Below are 19,919 nucleotides of genomic sequence, written 5' to 3' on the forward strand. Positions count from 1 at the left end.
GGGGCCTTCGGGACTGATTAGGTCATGAGAATGGAGCCCTCAGGTGTGAGATTAGTGCCCCTTTCAAAGAGGCCCAGAGCTGTCTTGCAGTCTTGCCACCAGGTACGGTTACAGCAGTTAGATGGTCTATGAGGAGACAGTCTGTGAGGATGGTCTGTGATGTCTCAACAGACATCAGATCTGCCAGGGCCTTATCTTGGATATCCAGCCTCAGAACCATGAGAAGTAAATGTTTGAGCCACCCAATGTATGGTATTTTTGCTACAGTAGCCCAAACAAACAAGACAGCTTTGATTCTTAAAACATGTTTAATAAAAACCAAGCTTCATAAACAAATGAAATGCCTGCCCAAATGGAAAGAGGGGGAGCTGGTCATGTGACCAAGGTGCCTGCCATCATCCGAATGGCTTTGAAGGCTTCATCTGATCAGAAAGTTCACTCCTAGCCTTTCTGCCAACATCTGGCAAGGTGGGGCTGGGATGGACAGTCAGCCTCATCCACCTGCCAGGGAGCACACGGGCTCTGAAACTGCAGGCTCCATCCCACTTGTCTACTAAGCACAGCAGTAGGGACCCTAGGATCTGACAGGGCTTATTTGGAGAAAGCAAAAAAAGCCACAGCAGCAGCAACACTCAGGAGAGGAACAAGACTTGTCCCTCCCCACCCGTTTCTCCTCAGGAGGGGAACAAGAATGTGCGCTTCTGGCATGACATGGAAGACTGAGATCAGCCAGGCAAGTAGCCATTGTTGGGGCAGGGGAGGCACTTTGGTACTCAGCAAGGAACGCCTCTGAAGTTGGCAGTGGCTCCTAGAGCTCTCTGGGCACAGTACATCAAAACTTTGACATCAGTATCATGGTAGGTTGGGCCAGGGCTGTGCCAGGAGAGCAAGGGTTGAACCTGCACAGGGGTAGCAGGAAAGCCTTGACCAGCGAGGGGAAGTAAAGGAAGTTCACCTCTGCTACTCATCACTGCTGAGACTTCTGGGAACAAGGTGTCTGTCGGGGGGAGAGCAGGTTACCAGGGTTCACAGCGCTGCCTGCCAGTGACAGGCACGTAAGTCACAGGAAAAGGCCAGGATCAAGGCCTCGGCTGTAGCAGCAGCTCGAAGAGGTGGAGGTGCACAGTCAAAACACACACAGACACAGAATGCAGTGACACAGAACAACAGCTCAGAGCAGTCAGCTTCTCTGCAGAAGCTGTTTCTGCCGCCTTTCTTCCCTTATCCTTCCATCACCTCATGATATCTCCACCCAACCTCACACACAAGTGGGGCTGGGGGGCGGGTAACAGCAGAGGAAGCTGCTCTCTGGCCAGGCCTATGTGAAATGTATGCCTTCAGGGATTACCACCTCCCTCATTTCTCACATTATAGACTGCATAATCAGGAGAGTCTGGGCTCTCCTGAGCTGTCAGGATTTTCTACCACATCCCTAGGAGTCTTAAGGGGAAATCAGCCTGACTTCTTCAGACGGTGCAAAAGCGGCATGAGTGACCAGGGCAAAGAGGATCTGGTGTAAATGGAGGACTTGAGAAGTCGATGCCAAAGAGTGTAGAAGCCAAAGCCACCAAGAAAACCAGATGGGCAGCAAGCAGCTGGAGAGGGCTGGCCCAACAGAGAGGCAAGGAGAAGTTTGGGCCCAGGACCCAAAGAAAGTTTTTTGCCAAGACTGGCTGGGAGCCCCAGGTAGAGGAGAGCTTCTGGGGGGAATGCAGACTGCACCACCGACTGTTCCTGGGAGCCCCTTCCTGTTCACTCCCCATCATGCAACAGGGGCTGGAAAGACAGGCAGATGCACAGGAGTTAATGACACGACATTTAAGTGGCTCCTGACCTGCAGAAGTCACACCAGGCCTGAGCTGTTCAGACAGACCCTCCCACCTGCACAGTGATCCCTGCCCACACCAGAAAATCTTTCAGGGAGGCCCCCAAACCCCTGAGCCTGGTACACACCCCACCTCCCTACCTCCCACCAGATGCCTGAGTGGACAAGCACAGGCTCTAAGCACTCAGCTTGTCACCAAGCACCTGTCTCACTACACTAGCCCCAAACCACTAAAGTAGAAAGTACACACGCTTATCATGCTCAAGCCCTCCCTTGGGGAAGACAGGACCACACTCCATCTCAGGAAACCACAGGAATTTGGGAAGGGGAATTCTGTCTCCTGATGGACAAGCCCCTGGGAGCCCCTGAGCCTGAATAGCTGCACCTGCTGCCATCGCTGGGATGTGCTGGTTTACCAGTGCTCCCCGTTTAGCCACCCTATTCCACCTTCAAGCTACTTGGTTTCCCACCATGCTACTGGGTTGGTCTTCTTAGCAAGGGCAAGCCTTTCCTGGGTAAACTTTTTCTAGACCTGGCTCTATCCCACCCTGGAATGGGAGACAGAAACCCATACCTGTCTGTCAGTCAAAATCCCCGGCTCTGGACGCTTCCAAGATGAAGCCAGCAGGATATAGAGCACCAGCAGCCCAAAGGCCACCACCAGCATCCCGGTGCTGTTGGCAAACACAGCCTCGCTGGGCAAGCTGGAGTAGGGCTTGGTGTTTTTCCTGAAGATGAGAAAACAATGTGGGCCTTTAAGAGACTTTTCTACCTGTTTTGCCCAGTGGGAGACTTGATGTCACTGAGAGAAGGTGAAAAAGTCTTCCAGAACCTCCTGTGACCTGGAATTTTAACATACTTTTTAAATCCCTGCCACAGTAACAAATATCTGTGTAATGCTTTTTACCTATGAGGAAACTGAAGCTCAAAGCAGTGGAATGAACTCGCCCACAGTTACGTAACTACTAAATGGCATAGCCAAGATCTAAACCCAGGTCTGGCCTCGAATCTTAACTTGCTCTTCACTAACCCCATAGCCTGTCCAAAAGAATGGACAGTAGTGGTTAGGCATGCAGGCCCTGGAGTCAGGCTGCCTAACGAAGCCCAGCTCTGTCACTTACGGGCTATATGCCCTTAGGTAACTAACTTAACCTCTCTGTGCCTTAGTTCCCTCATCTGTGAGTAACAATGACAAGAGCACCAAAGTCGTAGGGCTGTTGAGGGGATTAAATGTGAGGTGCTTAAAAGTTTCTGACACACAGTGCATGCTGAATCAACCTGATGCTCAATAAATATTTGCTGACGAATTTACCAATCACAACCTACAGAAAGACCAATTCCATTACCTTCCAAATCAGGAATGAGCCGAACCCCAAAGGCTCTCCTCCCTTCCTTGAGGGGAGTGGCACGATCACAGGGTGAACCTTTAGAAGACCCTATTCCCTCCCTTCCACCTTAGAGTTGGGGACCCCATCACACTCACAAACTGAAGAAAAGCTTCTCATTAATGCCGGAAATGACAGACGCAATGGAGAGAGAGAGGATGGAGGCTCCAAAGAAGACGTGGATGGGTTTAAGGAAGCTACGCAGCCACAGGGATGCCCAGGGCAAGAGGAAGATGGCAAAGCCCAGGAACCACTGTGGACACAAGGGAAGAAGCACCTGACTGTACTGTGTGTGACCAAAGATGCCCCAGGTCATCGCACCACACCAGCACCTTTTCCCCTGAACCCTGGCCCTCCTTTCCTACCAGGCATTGCCCCATCACCACACCTAGCTTCCTCCTTGAGGTCTGTTTCTATTACACAAGCAACAAGAATGGTAAATAAAATGCTCAGCTACGGTTCTACCCTCCAGCAAACCCAACTAGCCTTGTTTGTCTCTGCTTCCTTCCAGTCCTTGTTCACAAAACTCCTCACAGTACAGGACTGACATCAGAATACGACACCACTTCTAGAACTGCTTCTGGTTCACAGAGAGGTGAACCAGAGTGGGGAAGTACAAGGAGACGGCTGGTTAGAGCCAACATGGAACGTACTATGACAAAGTAAGCACAGTGGGCTCTGGGACAACAGATGGGCGATTTGATGGGTAAAATGAACGGTAAGTTGAAAAGCCACCAACCTCCCACAGCCCTTTAAACTGCTGATTCTACAGGACATGCCCTGCAAGGCCCTCTCCAGGCAATGAGCAGAGGAATATTTCGGTGCTGATGCAAGTGAAGCCCCAGCCAGAGCCCATGGCTGCCAGACCTGGCAGCAGGAACCCAGAGAGGAGGGTGGAGAGAACCCACCTGGCAGGCAAAGAGGAGGATGGTGGTGATGCCCAGCCAGCTGTGCAGGGAGTAGAGGTTGGTGACACTTGCATGGTTGTGAAATTTAAAGACAGCAACTAGCCCCACAACACTGAGGACGAAGGCCATCAGGTGCAGGGCTGCGTGGAGGAGTTTCCAGGGCAGCTTGGGCCCCAGCCACGACTGGGGCAGGCGGTACACCAGCGACGCTGCAGGAGAGAGCAGTCCAGAGGCTCGGCCTCTTCCCCTTGTGCTCACCCACACATCAGGGGAATTACCCCAAGACGATCCCACACTGCCTCCCAACAAGGAAGAAGAAAATGTTAGGACACTGGTATCAACTCCTCAGCATCTTCTATCTTCCTGTCATCTGTGGGATAACAGCCATGAAGGGAGGAGACAAGGGCCAGTTAAAGAGGGAGAAGCAGGTTTCTTGGACCTGCCATTCTGTCATTACGATAAATGCAGCTGTATGCAGTGTTGCAGGCTAAAAAGCACTGTCACATTCATTACTTCATCAAACTCTGTTCTCACAACCGAGGTTAGTTATCAAGAACACAGGCATTAAAGTCAGATGACCTAGATCCAAATCTAGGCTCTGCGTCTTAGCTGTTTCCTCATCTGTAAAATGGGGATGACAACTGAGCCCCCTCACAAGCTTGTTGTAGAACCAAAATACTATGACAAATGTGAGATGCACGTGGTAAGCTGCTATCATCAATGTCATCATTATTCCTATTTTACAAGTGGGAAAAATGAGGCTCACCTGGGCCCCAAGGCACAGATTTTAATGTATAGGACAAAGATGGGCCGGCCCGTGGCTCACTCAGGAAAGTGTGGTGCTGATAACACCAAGGCCATGGGTTCGGATCCCTATATAGGGATGGCCGGTTAGCTCACTGGGTGAGCGTGGTGCTGACAACACCAAGTCAAGGGTTAAGATCCCTGTACCAGTCATCTTTAAAAAAAAAAAAAAAAAAAAAAAAAAGATGGGTCCAGGAAGAGTAAGCAAGGGCCTGACTACCATGAGAGGCTTCAACCTCCTGTTCCCTGGAGAAGAGGAGGACAAATTACAGCTCACATGCCAAATCTAGCCTACCACTTATTTTTTTAAATAAAGTTTTATTGGAACACGGCCATGCTCATATGTTTAGGTGTTGTCTGTGGTTGCTCTCACAATACAATGGTAGAGTTGAATGTAGATGCAACATACATCACACAGCTTACAAAGCCCCAAATACTTATCTGGCCCTTTACAGAAAAAGTTGGCCAACCCTTGTCCTAGAGTACCTGTGAAGCTGCCCTTCTCAGATGCCCCCATTCTTACCACTTCTCCCAAATGAGAGCTAAGCCCAGTGACAGACCAACCCACCCTAACCCTACAACCCCAAATGCAACATCGACAAAGGCCAGCCTTGGAGATGGAAAGCAGTGCCCCATCCAGGCCTGAACCATATCACACATATCACACCTCCCACACTTCCCTCTTACTCACCAGCTCCATAGAGTACTACCATGCCAGCAACCATGAGCACTGGGTGCCAGTTGAACGTGTAGATACTGCCATCCCAGGAAAAGCCACCACGCCAGTGCTGCATCCAACAGATGGTGAAGAGAATGCACAGCGAGCCCAGGGACCCCAGCGCCAGGCAGGACAGGTAAAACCATCCTGAAGCCATTCTAATCAAGCACTCCTAGAAGAAGCCAAAGTCACACGTCCCCAATGGCTCAGGTGCACCCACACACTGGCTGAGCGAGGTAACACTGACCTCACTCTTGGCCCATGGGATGGAATGTTCTTACTTCGGTTCCCCTGCCATCAGCCTGGGCACCACCCCGTGAGGCCTCGATGGCTGGGTGGGCCTAATCTCTGGTTATGGCCAATGAGTGAAGGCCCAGCCCAGCTTCTGGTAGTGCACAGAACAGTGAGCTCAGGGCTGTGGCTGGCCCTGGAGAGGGTCTTCTCTGCTGCGGCCAAATGACAAAGGTCCGGGCCCAGAGCCCTGGGATTAGTCTCCCCTCACTAGACCAGAAAGTCAGTAAGTTTTCCTTCCCCAGATGGTGAACTCTGGGGGGCTAATCCTCACTGAGGACGTAAGATCAGGCCTTGATTCCAGAGTCCCCACACTCCACATCTTGAATTGGGTGATACCCTTCAGCTGCCTCCAGGCCTGAGACTTCTGCTTTCTCTTCCTCTGGGGAAAGTCCAGAGGAAAAAAGAGGAAGCAAGAACTCACGGTCTACAAAGCAAAAAGTTTATTTTGAGATTTCCAGGTGTACTTGATAAACTCCAAAACCAACTCTGGTTTCAGGCATGGCAAATGCCTAAACCTCTGAGCGGCTACTCTTAAAAGCCAGGAAAGTGGGCAGAACTACAGGACTGCCCCTGCTTTCAGCTATTACGTAGGCAGCATGGGCCCAGGCCTCAAGACAGTCACCCTGTTCCATGGACTCACACCAAGAAGGCAACAATGTGGGTTCTTGCAGTTGAGATCCCTCACTCTGAACCAGCTACCAGACAGAAGAAATAGCCAATAACTCCCAAAAAACACTTGATTCCTTACTTTTACACTTAGTGGTAGGCTGACAGAGTGGTGGCTTGGGCTCCAATTCTTACAAACTGGGCACCTTGAGCAAATCACTTAACATTTGCAGCACTCGGTGTTCTCATCTGAAAGAGAGGCATAGATAGCAATAATAATACTATTTACTGAACACTGAATAGCATAAGCACTGGAACCTTACACACATGATCCCACTGACTCCTCTTGACAAACCTGTGAGGAATATCATCCCTATTTTATTTATTTTTATTTTTATTTTTTGTGACCGGCACTCAGCCAGGGAGTGCACTGGTCATTCCTATATAGGATCCGAACCCGCGGCGGGAGAGTTGCCGCGCTCCCAGCGCCGCACTCTCCCGAGTGCACCATGGGCTCAGCCCATATCATCCCTATTTTATACATGAGGAAACTAAGCCCAGAAAGACTAAGTTACTAGCATTAGGACCCAGTAAGCGGAAAAGGAGTTTCAAACCTTTGTTTGGCTTCAAGGCCCATGCTCTTTCCTTGACCACAGGTTGTCAGAAGGTCAAGTGAGAAAATGTATGTAAGGACATTGTGGGGAGTCAAGCATTATACTCTTAGTTACTGCTGTGACAGCATTTCATCCTAGCTACTAACAAAAACCTGAAACTCATGGTCCCTGTACCTACCCAGGCCTCTCAGTGGTCCCGATTCCATGCCATGCCAGCTATTCCCATGCCAGGCATCTACCTAACCAGGAAGAGACACTGGGCAAAAATCTCTGAGAAAGAAAGGTCGGAGGGCTGTGGGAAAAAAAACAAGCTTCAATGAGGCTGACAGGAGAAAATTATGCCACTAGCTTCTGAGAAGCATTGCGACTCAAGTACTGAGCTCAGAGATCTGTTACCCAGCCTCGGAGCTGCCCCCTCAATTTCTGCAAGGTCAGAAAGTCTGGGGTCATCAGACATTCAGCTAAAACACCTACCACCCCCAGTGAAAAGTTATGTCAGCATTAAGGAGCTCTTGGTCTATAGGCTCCACCCATCTAACAATACCCACAACTCTTTTTCCTTTGTAAAAAGAAAAAGCTAAGTAAATATAATCCAAAAGGGATTGGATCTGCACTCCTAGAAGAGGTCCTAAACTACTGCTCTGTGACACACTTAGAATAGACAATGGGGGCTGACCCCGTGGCTCACTCGGGAGAGTGCGGCGCTTCTGACGCGGGTTCAGATCCTATATAGGGATGGCCGGTGCGCTCAGTGGCTGAGCGCGGTGCGGGCAACACCAAGTCAAGGGTTGCGATCCCCTTAACGGTCACAAAAAAAAAAAAAAAAAAAAATAGACAATGGAGAAACTTCCCTGACAGAAGGCTGTAAAGTTATACTGTTCTGCTCAAGAGTACACAGGTAAGCCCTCCCTCCCACTGAAATAGCAAAAGTAGGGGAAAGGAAGAACACAGTGAAAACTGCAATGCAAATGCTGAGAATATCCTCTCACTTGTGCTAAGAGAGCAGGCTGGGCTATGATTTCAGGATGTGCTCACCACGGTTTAGTCTCCCGCTCTGCCCTCACTTTGTAGCGCCCCACTCCAAGGCAGGGGTTGGCAAACTCTTCTGTAAAGTGCCAGTTAGTAAATATTTTAGGCTTTGCAGGGGATATGGTCTCTCTCACAACTATGTCACTAACTCCGCTGGCGTAGCACAAGTGCACCATATACAGTATCTCAACAAATGAGCATGGCTGTGTTCCAACAACACTCTACATATAGACACTGAAATGTGACTTTCATATGATTTTCACATCACAAAATATTATCCTTTTCATTTTTTTCTATCACTTAAACAGTTAAAAATCATTCAGGCAGGCCAGATTTGGCCTGTGGGTGGTAGTTTGTTGCCCCCAAACAAGGCAAGTGACTTTGCCAAGGTGAGTGGCAGAACTGGTACAGGAATTCAGATCCACTCCCCTCAGCTCCGAGGATTATTTCCAGTGGTAACTTCTGTAAAGTCAGGACTCAAGAGTGAGGGGTCCAATATTCCAGCCAGGAGGTAAGTAAGCAAGGTCCTCCTTAACACCAGAGTGATTACAGACCTTTCAACTGTGCTCGGGTCTGGCTAAGAACAGTTCCAGGCACCCGGGGGTCAATCCCTGACCCCTCTGCTGAGCTCCTGGTCCCAGCTAACACTGGGTGAAAATCCGGGCGAGGGGCTCCACCTGCTTTCTGCGCCTTCCGAAGAGCTTCCGTGCCTTTACAACCACCACCTGTGGAAGGAAGGGCGCGGAGAATGGTGTCCATCTCCTAAAAGACAAAACTGAGGTCGAGCGAAGCGAGGTGGTAGCGGAGCCAGCACTGGAACCCAGGACCCTGAATTCCCAGCCCGGACTCTCTCTCACCCCTGACCACAGTGGGACACAGCGGATACGGAGTCTCCGACACCTGCCTTTCACCATCCGGCGCCGGACCTGCCGCTCCCAAGGTTCCTGGGAGCTGGGGAAGAGACTGCGAGCCACCACCCCCGGCTCGCACCACCACCCCGGAACCGAGCGCCGCGCGCCGCCTCGTTCTTATAGGCTCGAAGCACTTCCGGTCGCACGCGAGGCAGCCTGGGAAATGAAGTCCGGAGCCCCGGGCTCGCCTCCGCCCAGCGCGCCGAAGTGCCGGTCCCCCAACTCCGGTTCTTTCGCGGGCGTTCCTTCCTCAATCCAGGGGTCAGGGACCAGGAGCGCTGCGACGCGTCTGCCCTGGCCTCTGCCCCCCATCTTGAGAAAGCAGAAATGTTCAGGTTGACACGAACTCTCCAGCCCGCGGCAGGCCCTCAGCAAGGCAGGCGCGGCGTGGGCGGCAGGCCTTGATGAGCGGGAGGCGACGCTGGGAGGGGCAGCAGCGGGGCGGGCCCAGGCAAGCAATGGCCCAAACATGGCGTCCGGACCGGCCGTAGAATGGGAGAGAAAGCCGAGGACAAGCCGGCCCACACGCCACTTGCGGAGCCAGCGTCCGCCATCTACTTCCGGAATGTAAAGCCAGTTTCCGGAAGCTAGCATGGCGTCCCCATGACAACCGACCTGGGGTCTCCGAGGTGAGTGGTTGATGAGGAGTGGGCACAGTGACCAGAAGTCACAATGTTTGTTGTTATTGTTTTGGGTTTGGGTTTTATGCCAAGGCAACCCCACTTTAAGTGGATTGGGAAGGGTGAGGAAAACTGCTCTGGGGACAAAGGGAGGGCGGCAGATAGCTGTGGATTCCCGTGCGACTCACACTGCCCCAAAGGGGAGGCATGAGCGTCCTTCACCTGGAGAGAGCGGCGGGCGTTTCTGTAGAACGGCCCCTCACAGCGGCCCTCGGGGCGGCCTGGGAAGCAGTGCTTAAGAGCAGGGGTTGGCGTCACATCTAGTTAGCAATGCTGGCTCTGCTCACTTGCGACCTAGAGGAAGGACTTGAACTCTGACCCTATGTACTTGCCTGTAGAATGGGGGTAATTCTTTCCCATCTTTCAGAGTTGTTGCGAGGATTAAAGGAAATTAACTCGGCTGACAAGTTTATTATGATGCTGGTCCCTAATGATGGCAGTCAGTATTATTATTATTATTTTTTTTTTTTAAAGATGACCGGTAAGGGGATCTTAACCCTTGATTTGGTGTTGTCAGCCCCACGCTCTCCCAAGTGAGCGAAGTGGCCATCCCTATATAGGGATCCGAACCCGTGGCCTTGGTGTTATCAGCACCACACTCTCCCGAGTGAGCTACGGGCCGGCTCCTGTCGGTTTTATTTAATGAGTGGGGAACTTGGGCTCAGAGAAACCACGGTCGGTCGTACGTCCAGCAAGGTGGGACTTCACCATCAGCTGAGGTGGAGCACAATACCTTCATCTCTCAGAGCCTGTGTGTAAAATGGGGATTATATGCATGATAATGGTTGCTTTTCAAGATGGTTGTAGGATTCAGTAAAGTTACAGATATGAAAAGAGTTTGTAAATTTTCAGACAGTTCACAGATGCTAACGTACTCATTCTCCAACACGTCAAAAAAATTTTTTTTCAAAACATTTTGAAATTTGTTTATAGATTTGATCCAGCTGCAGGGTCACAGAACACCCCCAAAGCAATTTGTGGGTCTTGGAATATATGAAAATAAAGGCCCAGCTCCCCTCACCTGGTGACACTGTGTTGCTACCACAACCTTGAACTTTACAGGACTAACCTTGAACTTGGCTTTACAGGAGAGCACTATTTCCTCTCAGTTTTTCCTGCCTATACTACCTCCCATTTCTGTGCTGACATTTTTCCCACCAGATACATGTCAGCCTGTGAATTATGTAAGAGGCAACTTACTGCAGTAGTTAAGAGCATAGACTTTGGACTCAGACTGCCTAGATCTGAATCTTACTAGCTCTGCCACTTACCAGCTATATGACCTTGGACAAATTATTTTACCTTTCTGGGCCTCAGTTTTCTCATCTGCAAAATGGAAAAAATAATGTATTTTCTACCTCATGAAATTATTGTGAGGTTTAAATAATACCAGTGCTTAAAACAGTCCCTGGCACATTGTAAGTGATACATACACTGCTGTTGCTATTGTTACTTTGGTTTGGGTTTTATGCCAAGGCTATTGCTGCTAATTTTTATTATTACTATAAACTACTACTATGTGACCAGGCAGTCAGTCACTCTTGTCTGTAGTACCACCAGATTCCTTTGGTAAGAAAGAGCGCTGTATTTGGAAGGTTCCAGGCATGGAGAAAGGTTTGAGAGGAAGGGTCCCTAGAGTGACTAGTTGGGGTTTTGGGGTTGCTGGTTTTGTTCACTAACATATCTCAAGCACTTGAAATGGTGCCAGGCACACCATTCCTCAGTAAGTGTTTGTTGTATTAATGAATTTCTAAACTTGCTTCCTTTTTTCCCCAACAGGCCTTTGCCTTAGAGCAAGGGAAACAGCTCTGATTGAGAGGAACTAGACACCTCTCCCACAGTGCTGGGAAGAGAACCGGGAGTTGTTTTCTCTGGAACTGTGGAATGTGCCCTTGAGGACGAAAGAAAGAAGAAGGAAGATGCTTCAGACCAGTAACTACAGCCTGGTGCTCTCCCTGCAGTTCTTGCTGCTTTCCTATGACCTCTTTGTCAATTCCTTCTCAGAGCTGCTCCGAATGGCTCCGGTCATCCAGCTGGTGCTCTTCATGTGAGTTCAGTGGGTGGGTTTAGAAAGCTGAACCCAAGCAGTCTGAAAGCCCTGACAGTAGTGATTTAGCATTTTTAAGTTATTAATAAAGAAATATCAGGGAGAATAAAATTAAACATTGTGCTGGGTTCTTCATGGCACACAGACATGGTCAGAAGTCCTGTTTTATATGCTTCTAAGAAGGGTTGGGGATAAGGGGACCAGGTCACATAGGAAGTTAGGTCAGACTGCTGACTGTCATTTTCTCCATCTGTGAGTAGAAATATTGTCTTTGCCATGAAAGAGGACTACAAAATAAGATTACAGGGCAATAATATTAATAATATGTATGAATCCGTAGGACAGAAATTGTTGGCATTTATCTTCCACGATGATTTATAGATTCCATGAGGCATTTTTTTTTTTTTTTTTTTTTTTTTGTCTTTTTCGTGACTGGTACTCAGCCAGTGAGTGCACCAGCCATTCCTATATAGGATCCGAACCCGCGGGGGGAGCGTCGCTGCGCTCCCAGCACTGCACTCTCTCAAGTGCGCCACGGGCTCGGCCCCCATGAGGCATTTTCTAAGCTGAAAACCACAGTCTTGGACATGGTCTTCCTTCATTCAACAGTATTCTGTGGCCTGCCAGACAGTGTTCTAGCTGCAGTGGTCACCCTGACAAGTTTCTACTTTCATGAGGTTTCCATTGAAAGACAGATGACTTTGGCTGGAGAGAGACAATGACTACCTGAAGAAAAATAAGATAATTTTGAGTAGTGATGTCATACAATGAATATTAAGTAGCTGGGGTAGGGAGGGGAGAGCTACTTTAGGTAGCGGGGTTAAAGGAAAGTCTAAAGGGGGATATATGAATTGGACTTGAATGGCGTGAAGGCACTAGCCATGCAGAGATCAAAGGAAGTGCATTGTTGTCTTGCTAGATGAAATTGCCTGACAGGACCAGGTTATGTGACAGATAGGGCTGGCATTTTCTGGACGTAGGAAGGAAACTAGCTTCTTGAAAGTACATAGTAGGTTTATTGAGTTAAGAGTGTCAGAGCAGGAAAACTTTGTCTGTGGACTGCAACTCAACTGATGTCATGTGGGTCCCAAAGCCCATGCTGTCTCTGTGAGGGTTTCAGATGACCCTATCACAGTGAAGGACAGATTATATGGTGTCCCTCAGGACTTACGGCCGGCTCTTGAGTCCTGACATAGGCCTTCATTCAGCCTCATTTGTTTTATGTGTCCGCAGCATCCAGGATATTGCAGTCCTCTTCAACATCATCATCATTTTCCTCATGTTCTTCAACACCTTCGTCTTCCAGGCTGGCCTGGTCAACCTCCTATTCCATAAATTCAAAGGAACCATCATCCTGACAGCTGTATACTTAGCCCTCAGCATCTCCCTTCATGTCTGGGTCATGGTAAGAGTAAAGCTCTGAATTCTTGAATCTTTAAAGAACTAGGAATATATTTTCTCTGGGAACCCAGCATCATTCTTTTACATCTTACAGAATCCTTGATAGGAATCAAGTGAAATGGTCAAGTGGTCCTGGCTAGAGCACTAGGCATGTGAGAGTTTCATAAGACAATTTTGCCTAAACTTATGTGTTGAAGAATAGCCTTATCTAAGAGTCAAGGGACTTTTCTGGAACATTCAGCTCACTTTTGCCTTAAACAGGGCTAAAACAGCAAGTCGAATCTGTTTCATCATTAGCTATTTGGGGAGGTGGGTGGCATATTCTTAGGCATCATTGTCCCATGGCTAATGGTATAGGCAGTGGAGGTTTCTGGGAAGTAGCCGAGCAAGAGTGCTGCTTGCCCTTTAGCACTTCATGCCCTCTGCTAAGTCCCCATCACCTACACTAGGAAACCCAATCTCCACAGTGCCTCCCATTGGTTCTAACATAGGCCTTGGGTCAGATCCAGTCTTTATGGTTTCAGATTTCTTCTGCTTCACAAATTCTTTCATCTTTTTGGGTGTCTCATGTGTTTCTCATGTACTCTTATTTATTTATTTATTTTTTTGACAGTTGGCCAATACAGGGATCTGAACCCTTGATCTTGGTATTACCAGAACCACCACACTCTAACCAACTGAGCCCTCTCATGTACTCATTTTGATGCAACTAGTTTTTTAAAACATCAGGATTCTCTAATCATTTTACTAAAGCCACCTTCTCAACCGAACTCTCTCTATTAGGTTGTCTTTGTGATTCCATAGAGAGAAGTAGAGTTCATAAGAAAGAAGAACAGTGCTGAAGCGGATTCTGTGCTCTGGTTCCTAGAGCCAAAATAGAAAATAGAGCCTGTACTATAAAAGCTGTTGATCTGATTAAACCCTGATTGTACCAAAGCCTTTATCTGACAGGAGCTGAGCCTGAGATTTTCAAGGCAAGATGGGGACCAGCTGAACTCCTGAGATAATGTATATCATTTCTCCTATGAAATGAAAGGGGATAAATACTTCCTACCTCAGGGTTAAAAGGATATTGCCTTTGCTACTAAAAAGGGAGCTTGAGGCTCCTTTGAGAAACACTTCTTGGGATTATAGAGAGAATGAACTGAATGGCAACCCTGCAGCTAACCGAATTGGAGATGTTAGGGCCTCATGTGGCCATTAACCTTTCCCTGTCTACTCATATCTCCTTCAGAACTTACGCTGGAAAAACTCCAACAGCTTTGTTTGGACAGATGGACTTCAAACACTATTTGTATTCCAGAGACTAGGTAAGGACCAAAGCAACATCACACCTCACTTGGGTCCCACATATGTCTCTGGTAGTGAGGTCCTTGATCCTGGCTTCCCACCCTTGTCACAGCTGGCCTGGGATGGTTGGGACAGCCACACCAAGAACAGGGGAGATTATTGCCCTCTGCCTTTGCAGGGAGACTGGGAAGTCATGAGGCAGTGCCCCTTAACCTTGTTAGGTTCTGTTCTTATCCTGAAACAAATACTCAGGAGCATCCCTGAGGCTTCTTTTCTGTTTATTATCCACAGCGGCAGTGCTGTACTGTTACTTCTACAAACGGACAGCTGTGAGACTGGGTGATCCTCGCTTCTACCAGGACTCTTTGTGGCTGCGCAAGGAGTTCATGCAAGTCCGTAGGTGACTTCTTCTTGTCACACTGATGGATGTCTTTCCTTCCTGATAGAAGCCACGTTTCCGGCTCTGCAGGAAGGGTTGGCCCTAGGCACCGGGAAACAGTGGACTTCCCTAAGACAGGCTCAGGCCAGTTGTGTTCAGCATTCGAAAAGGAAGATCCTCCCTCTTGTAAATTAAAATGTTCCCCAACAGACTTCAGTACATAATCCCTTTCCTGCCTCCTATCTCAGTTCTACACCCTTTCCTTCCTTTCCCGCTCTATCCCGTTCATTCTCTCTGCCCCCTTTTCTGTAGTAAGGGTTCTGTGGCTCTCTCAGGAAACCTGAGACAGGAGGACCTCCCAGCCCTCACTTTCCCTGTACCACACATGAATGACTGAAGGATGCCAGGAACGATAGTTATATGCTCCTGACTGATCACCCCTTAGACATTTAGATTTTATACCCAAAGCACTTTTTTAACATTTTATAAATAGGAAATAAATTGAATTCTTTTTCCATAAATGATGGAGTCTTTCTGTCTAGCAATATCTCTTCATGGTTAAGAGGCATGTCAAGTTCTAGCCTCAGCAACTACTTGACCCAATGGGCAGATTGAGCCACAGATCAAACACAGTTATTTATTGAGCCCCGTTTTGAGTAAAAGGTATTTTTGCAGAAATTCGTGTTGTAGTTGGATGCCCTGTCTCCCACTCCTGGAGTTCCAGACTTCCATGCTTTGTTCAGACTCTATCTGCTTATCAGAGGCCTAAACTGCCCTTAGAAGAGTAAAAATGTTCCTTAGCCTATTTTGGCAAAAGAAATTTTAAAAATTTATATGCCCACAGTATCAGTTTTCTATCACCAGAATAATGTGTAACAAGTCACCACCAAACTTCAGTGGGACACAACAATAAACAGTTACTTGGCACGTGAGTCTTGGGGCTCAGCTGATCTGGCTGAGTCTGGATGACTTCAGCTGGGCTTGCTCATGTGTCTTTGGTCATTTGTGGGCCAGCTAGGCAGCTGAGATGATCTTGGGATCCTTTGGCTGTGGCTAACCTAAAATAACCTCAGCTGCAATGACTGGGGCTACTCATGATTTATCTTCCAGCAGACTAGCCTGGGCCTGTTCGCATGACAGTGGCAGGGGAACAGGAGAGAACAAACCCCATTGTGCAATCCCATTTCAAGCCTCTGCTTTTATCTGTCTCTTAGACTCCCATTAGTCAAATCAAGTCATGTGACTGAGCCCAGAGTCAAAATGGGAAGCCACTAAAAAGTTTCAAAGCCAAAGGCATGGACACAGGAAGGGTGAAGAACGGGGACCATTAATTTAATCAGTCCTTCACACCAGAGGATTGCTCCATGAAACTTGTTCTGTAGAGACGCTTTAGCACAGGGGTTGGCAAACTTTTTCTGTGAAGGTCCCGATAGTAAATATTTTAGATTTTGGCTGGCTGGTTAGCTCAACTAGTTAGAGTGCAGCCTTATAACACCAGGGTTATGGGTTCGGCTCCCCATGCTGGCCAGCTGTAAAAAAAAAATTTAGATTTTTGGCACAAGTATTCAACTCTGACATTGGATCATGAAAGTAGCCACAGACCATATGATTTGTGAAAGAAAGTGAGCCAAAACACTGGGTACCTATCAAGCCTTATTAAAGGAAAAGAATCTGCAGGGCTGCACTCAAAATGGAGGGCAGCAGCCAAGGTGGCCCTCTAGGTGGAGAGCAGCACCAGGCGTCAGTGTGGAAGAGCTTATATAGGTTGTAGGGCACCAAGGGGTGGCTGATACAATCAAGGAGGGGCATTATGCTAATGTGGAAGCTCCACCTGGCTGATAGAACCGGGGTGGAAAATTGCACCCATGCAGAAGCAAAAGGGTTTCTATTTCACAGAAGTCATGAGGCTTCTCATAAAGGGAAAAGAGGGGGGGTTGGCAGCCATTTTGTGCTTGGCTTTTCCTAAAATGGCACCAGTTATGTTCAGAACCTATCAATATGTAAATGACATAAACAAATGTACATGGGTAGTTTTCAATAAAGTACAGACACAAATTTGAATTTCATACGATTTTCATATGTCACAAAATATTACTTGATGTTTTTTTTTTTTTTTTTAACCATGTGCTAAATAAAAAGTATATGTTTTGGACTAAGTTCCTACACTAGGACCAAAAGACCATACTAAAAATTAAAATGGAATCACCCCTGCCAAGTTCCACCTTGTTTTTGTTCTTTGACAGTTCTGGAGGCCACAAAGGGACCTGAAAGAGACTACTGATGACCCCCGAGACCCCTTGAGGAATGCAGAAGTTACTGCTAAGTCCCTCTTTTGGGGACAACTGTCTTCCTCATGGAGCCCTGAGAGAGTTGTAAGTCCCTCTCAGGTCCGAGCTCTGCTCTCTTTGCATTTGAACTCCCTGATCTCTGGCTTTTTGGGGTACCATGGGTTAGTTTGTGCTGTGAGAGTGTTTGACCTTCGGGTACCAAGGGTTAGTTTGTGTTGTGGCAGGGTACATGACCTTTGGGTTTGCAGTGGCTGACAAGTCATTGGCAAGAATGGCTGCCATTTTAAAGGTAACTGACAAAGATAAAAAGACAAGAAAGAAAGGTAATAGATAGCAGTTGCAGTACAATGGTTATTACTGCAGGGGTTGTGAACTCGGCTTTTGGAATTCACAGGTGTGTGGGTTTCTTTTTTTGTATTGCATGCTTAGGTAAGGGAGGCCATAGGTGTGTGACTGGATCATACAAAAACTGGAAAATCACTGGCTAAATTGGTCAAGGAGACCTCGGAGCCAAAGCCATTTTGGCTCTGAGAAAACCAAGAACCAACAGAATAGGATCCTAATTTGAAAAGATCAGAGGGCTGGCCAGTTAGCTAAATTGGTTAGAGCATAATGCTGGTAACACTGAGGTCCAGGGTTCAATCCCTGCACTGGCCGGTAGCCAATTAAATAAAAAGATTCTGCTACATCTGTCTTTTACATGTATAAGCACTATGGCCCCAGATGCTGCATATATTTACAAAAGGAACAAAATCTTACTAAAAATAATTCAGAATTATGATGGTGCTTATACGGGATGTTCTAAAGATTGATCTTTTCTCTCCTGTGAACAGCTATTGTGCTTTCTTGCTTTCCTGTTTGTCTGGTTCTTTGTCCTGAGAACTTGGCTTGACTTTCTATCTGTCAGAGGAATGCAGTTTATAGGGCCTGCATATGCAAGCAGCCAACCAAAGGGTTGGGAGCCCCAAGAATATTGCTGGACAGAAATGCAGATTGCACCCCATTTGCAGCTAAATGAATTGTTTCCAGCTCTTAGAGTTTTATCTAAGTCTTTTTTTTTTTTTTTTTTCGTTTTTGGCAGCTGACCAGTATAGGAATCTGAACTGGTGACCTTGGTGTTATAAGGCTATGCTCTAACTAACCAACTGAGCTAACTGGTCAGCCACTTAAGTCTTTCTTTTCACTGTCTTTGGGAATGGCTCTGGGTCTTGAAAAGGCTTAATACATTTTTAAATAAGGGCACCTCGGGCTGGCTGGTTAGCTCAGTTGGTTAGAGCACAGCATTATAACACCACCCAGAAGCTTAAAAATTTTGTATTGCCTCATTAAAAGGCTGTTCATAGAAGAGCAAATGAAAAGCTTAAGCTACCAATTGATGAGAAAATTAAATCTACCATCCTTTTCAATTAGTACTATCTCAACCAGAAGACCAAAAGAAATCTAGATAAAGTATTTGTTAGGCCCTCCCAGGTCAAGCAAGCATAGAACAAGCTTTTCTTCACCATGTTTGTTATAAGTTCCCAACCTGAAGTAAGTAATATAATTGAGGAATAAGCTAAATTTTGTGTTGTTTTGGTTTTTTTTGCAACTGGCCAGTATGGGGATTCAAACCCTTGACCTTGATATTAGCAGCACCACACTCTCCCACATGAGCTAACTGGCCAGCCCAAAACAAGCTAGGTTGAAAAGACTATCTATGGAACTAAATTGTTCTCCAAAACACAATTTTCTAACACCTAGTTGGCTATTTGGAAAATCATTGTAAAAGAAATTTCCATCTGTATAGGAAATCTTTATTTGTAAAGGCGGCTCCCTCAACCACTAGAAACTTTTGTAATGGGAAAGACATCGATTTGATTTAGACTTTACATAATAAACATTACCTTTGTTTCTTTTTCTGTAAATTGTCTGGAAGTCATTCCTTTGGAAATGCAAATTTTGAGGTGCCCAGCTAACAATTGTTTGAAGCAATGGAATGAGTAATTGAAGTATCAGTAATCTAAGAGGGGGTGGAAGGGGTACTATTTAAAAATTGGCAAATGAAGGGCCGGAGTGGCTCACTTGGGAGAGTGTGGTGCTGATAACACCAAGTCAAGGGTTAAGATCTCCTTACTAGTCATCTTTAAAAAAAAAAAAATTGGCAAATGAAGAATCTTAGTGAAAGCTATAGGATTAGCTTCTGTCTGTGGGTCTATATGTCTATATATATGTGTTATAAGTATGTGATAGTTCTCTACCAAAATATATAAAAGAGCTCTAATCAGTTGGCTTTAAATAAGAAAGAGCTTTAATCAAGTATTCTATCAAGAAAAGAGAATCTATATTGAGTTAGTGAAAACAGCTGTGTCTTCTGATCAGTAAAACACCCATGTAATTTAACTTCAGAGTTCTTGCTTAGGTGGCAACTGCCTAACATTCACGTACTGTAAAATTGGTTAATTGGAAAATAACTGGAGATGTTAGTTTTGTTCATTGTCTCAGAGAATTTTCATGAACAGTTCAAGTATGGTTGTTAAAAATAAGTAAATTAGGCACAGATGTTTATAAATGAACTCTTCATAGTTTCCTTTTTTTCTTTCTTTTTTTTTATTTAAAAGATGACCGGTAAGGGGATCTCAATCCTTGGCTTGGTGTTGTCAGCACCACGCTCAGCCAGTCAGCCAACCAGCCATCCCTATATAAGGTCCGAACCTGTGGCCTTGGTGTTATCAGTACCACACTCTCCCGAGTGAGCCACAGG

General features: G+C 47.0%; 2 protein-coding genes across 4 annotated transcripts; one reads left to right on the forward strand and one right to left on the reverse strand.

The window, feature by feature from the left end:
* Positions 1-289: 289 nt before the first annotated feature.
* Positions 290-9,120, reverse strand: LOC134375001 (lysosomal membrane ascorbate-dependent ferrireductase CYB561A3). Of its 3 annotated transcripts, none has more exons than XM_063093143.1 (8): positions 9,041-9,120; positions 7,333-7,446; positions 6,683-6,789; positions 5,614-5,812; positions 4,119-4,327; positions 3,309-3,463; positions 2,400-2,553; positions 290-1,776 (listed from the first exon to the last, which is right to left on the reverse strand). In XM_063093143.1, the coding sequence occupies exons 4-8, from the start codon at positions 5,795-5,797 to the stop codon at positions 1,753-1,755; spliced, it is 726 nt and encodes a 241-aa protein (XP_062949213.1). In that variant the 5' UTR covers positions 5,798-5,812; positions 6,683-6,789; positions 7,333-7,446; positions 9,041-9,120; the 3' UTR covers positions 290-1,752. The 3 variants fall into 3 exon arrangements, with proteins under 3 accessions (XP_062949213.1, XP_062949212.1, XP_062949214.1); XM_063093142.1 differs by lacking the exon at positions 9,041-9,120 and adding an exon at positions 8,738-8,813; XM_063093144.1 differs by lacking the exons at positions 7,333-7,446; positions 9,041-9,120 and adding an exon at positions 8,738-8,816.
* Positions 9,121-9,285: 165 nt separating this feature from the next.
* On the forward strand, positions 9,286-15,378 carry TMEM138 (transmembrane protein 138). Its single transcript, XM_063093145.1, has 5 exons — positions 9,286-9,723; positions 11,554-11,821; positions 13,055-13,226; positions 14,457-14,532; positions 14,804-15,378. The coding sequence occupies exons 2-5, from the start codon at positions 11,694-11,696 to the stop codon at positions 14,914-14,916; spliced, it is 489 nt and encodes a 162-aa protein (XP_062949215.1). The 5' UTR covers positions 9,286-9,723; positions 11,554-11,693; the 3' UTR covers positions 14,917-15,378.
* The last annotated feature ends 4,541 nt before the right edge of the window (positions 15,379-19,919 follow it).

Source organism: Cynocephalus volans, chromosome 4, assembly GCF_027409185.1.
Source record: "Cynocephalus volans isolate mCynVol1 chromosome 4, mCynVol1.pri, whole genome shotgun sequence".
Lineage (NCBI taxonomy): Eukaryota > Metazoa > Chordata > Mammalia > Dermoptera > Cynocephalidae > Cynocephalus > Cynocephalus volans.

What these genes read in the sequence shown, in the direction of transcription:
- LOC134375001 (XM_063093143.1), bottom strand. Translation starts at nt 5,797, where the DNA reads ATGGCTTCAGGATGGTTTTACCTGTCCTGCCTGGCGCTGGGGTCCCTG. An exon ending in GGTAGTACTCTATGGAGCTG is followed by an intron (nt 4,328 to 5,613) that starts GTGAGTAAGAGG and finishes TCTCTCCTGCAG; the next exon opens with CGTCGCTGGTGTACCGCCTG. An exon ending in GAGAAGCTTTTCTTCAGTTT is followed by an intron (nt 2,554 to 3,308) that starts GTGAGTGTGATG and finishes TCTCATCTTCAG; the next exon opens with GAAAAACACCAAGCCCTACT.
- TMEM138 (XM_063093145.1), top strand. Translation starts at nt 11,694, where the DNA reads ATGCTTCAGACCAGTAACTACAGCCTGGTGCTCTCCCTGCAGTTCTTG. An exon ending in ATCCAGCTGGTGCTCTTCAT is followed by an intron (nt 11,822 to 13,054) that starts GTGAGTTCAGTG and finishes ATGTGTCCGCAG; the next exon opens with CATCCAGGATATTGCAGTCC. An exon ending in ATTTGTATTCCAGAGACTAG is followed by an intron (nt 14,533 to 14,803) that starts GTAAGGACCAAA and finishes TATTATCCACAG; the next exon opens with CGGCAGTGCTGTACTGTTAC.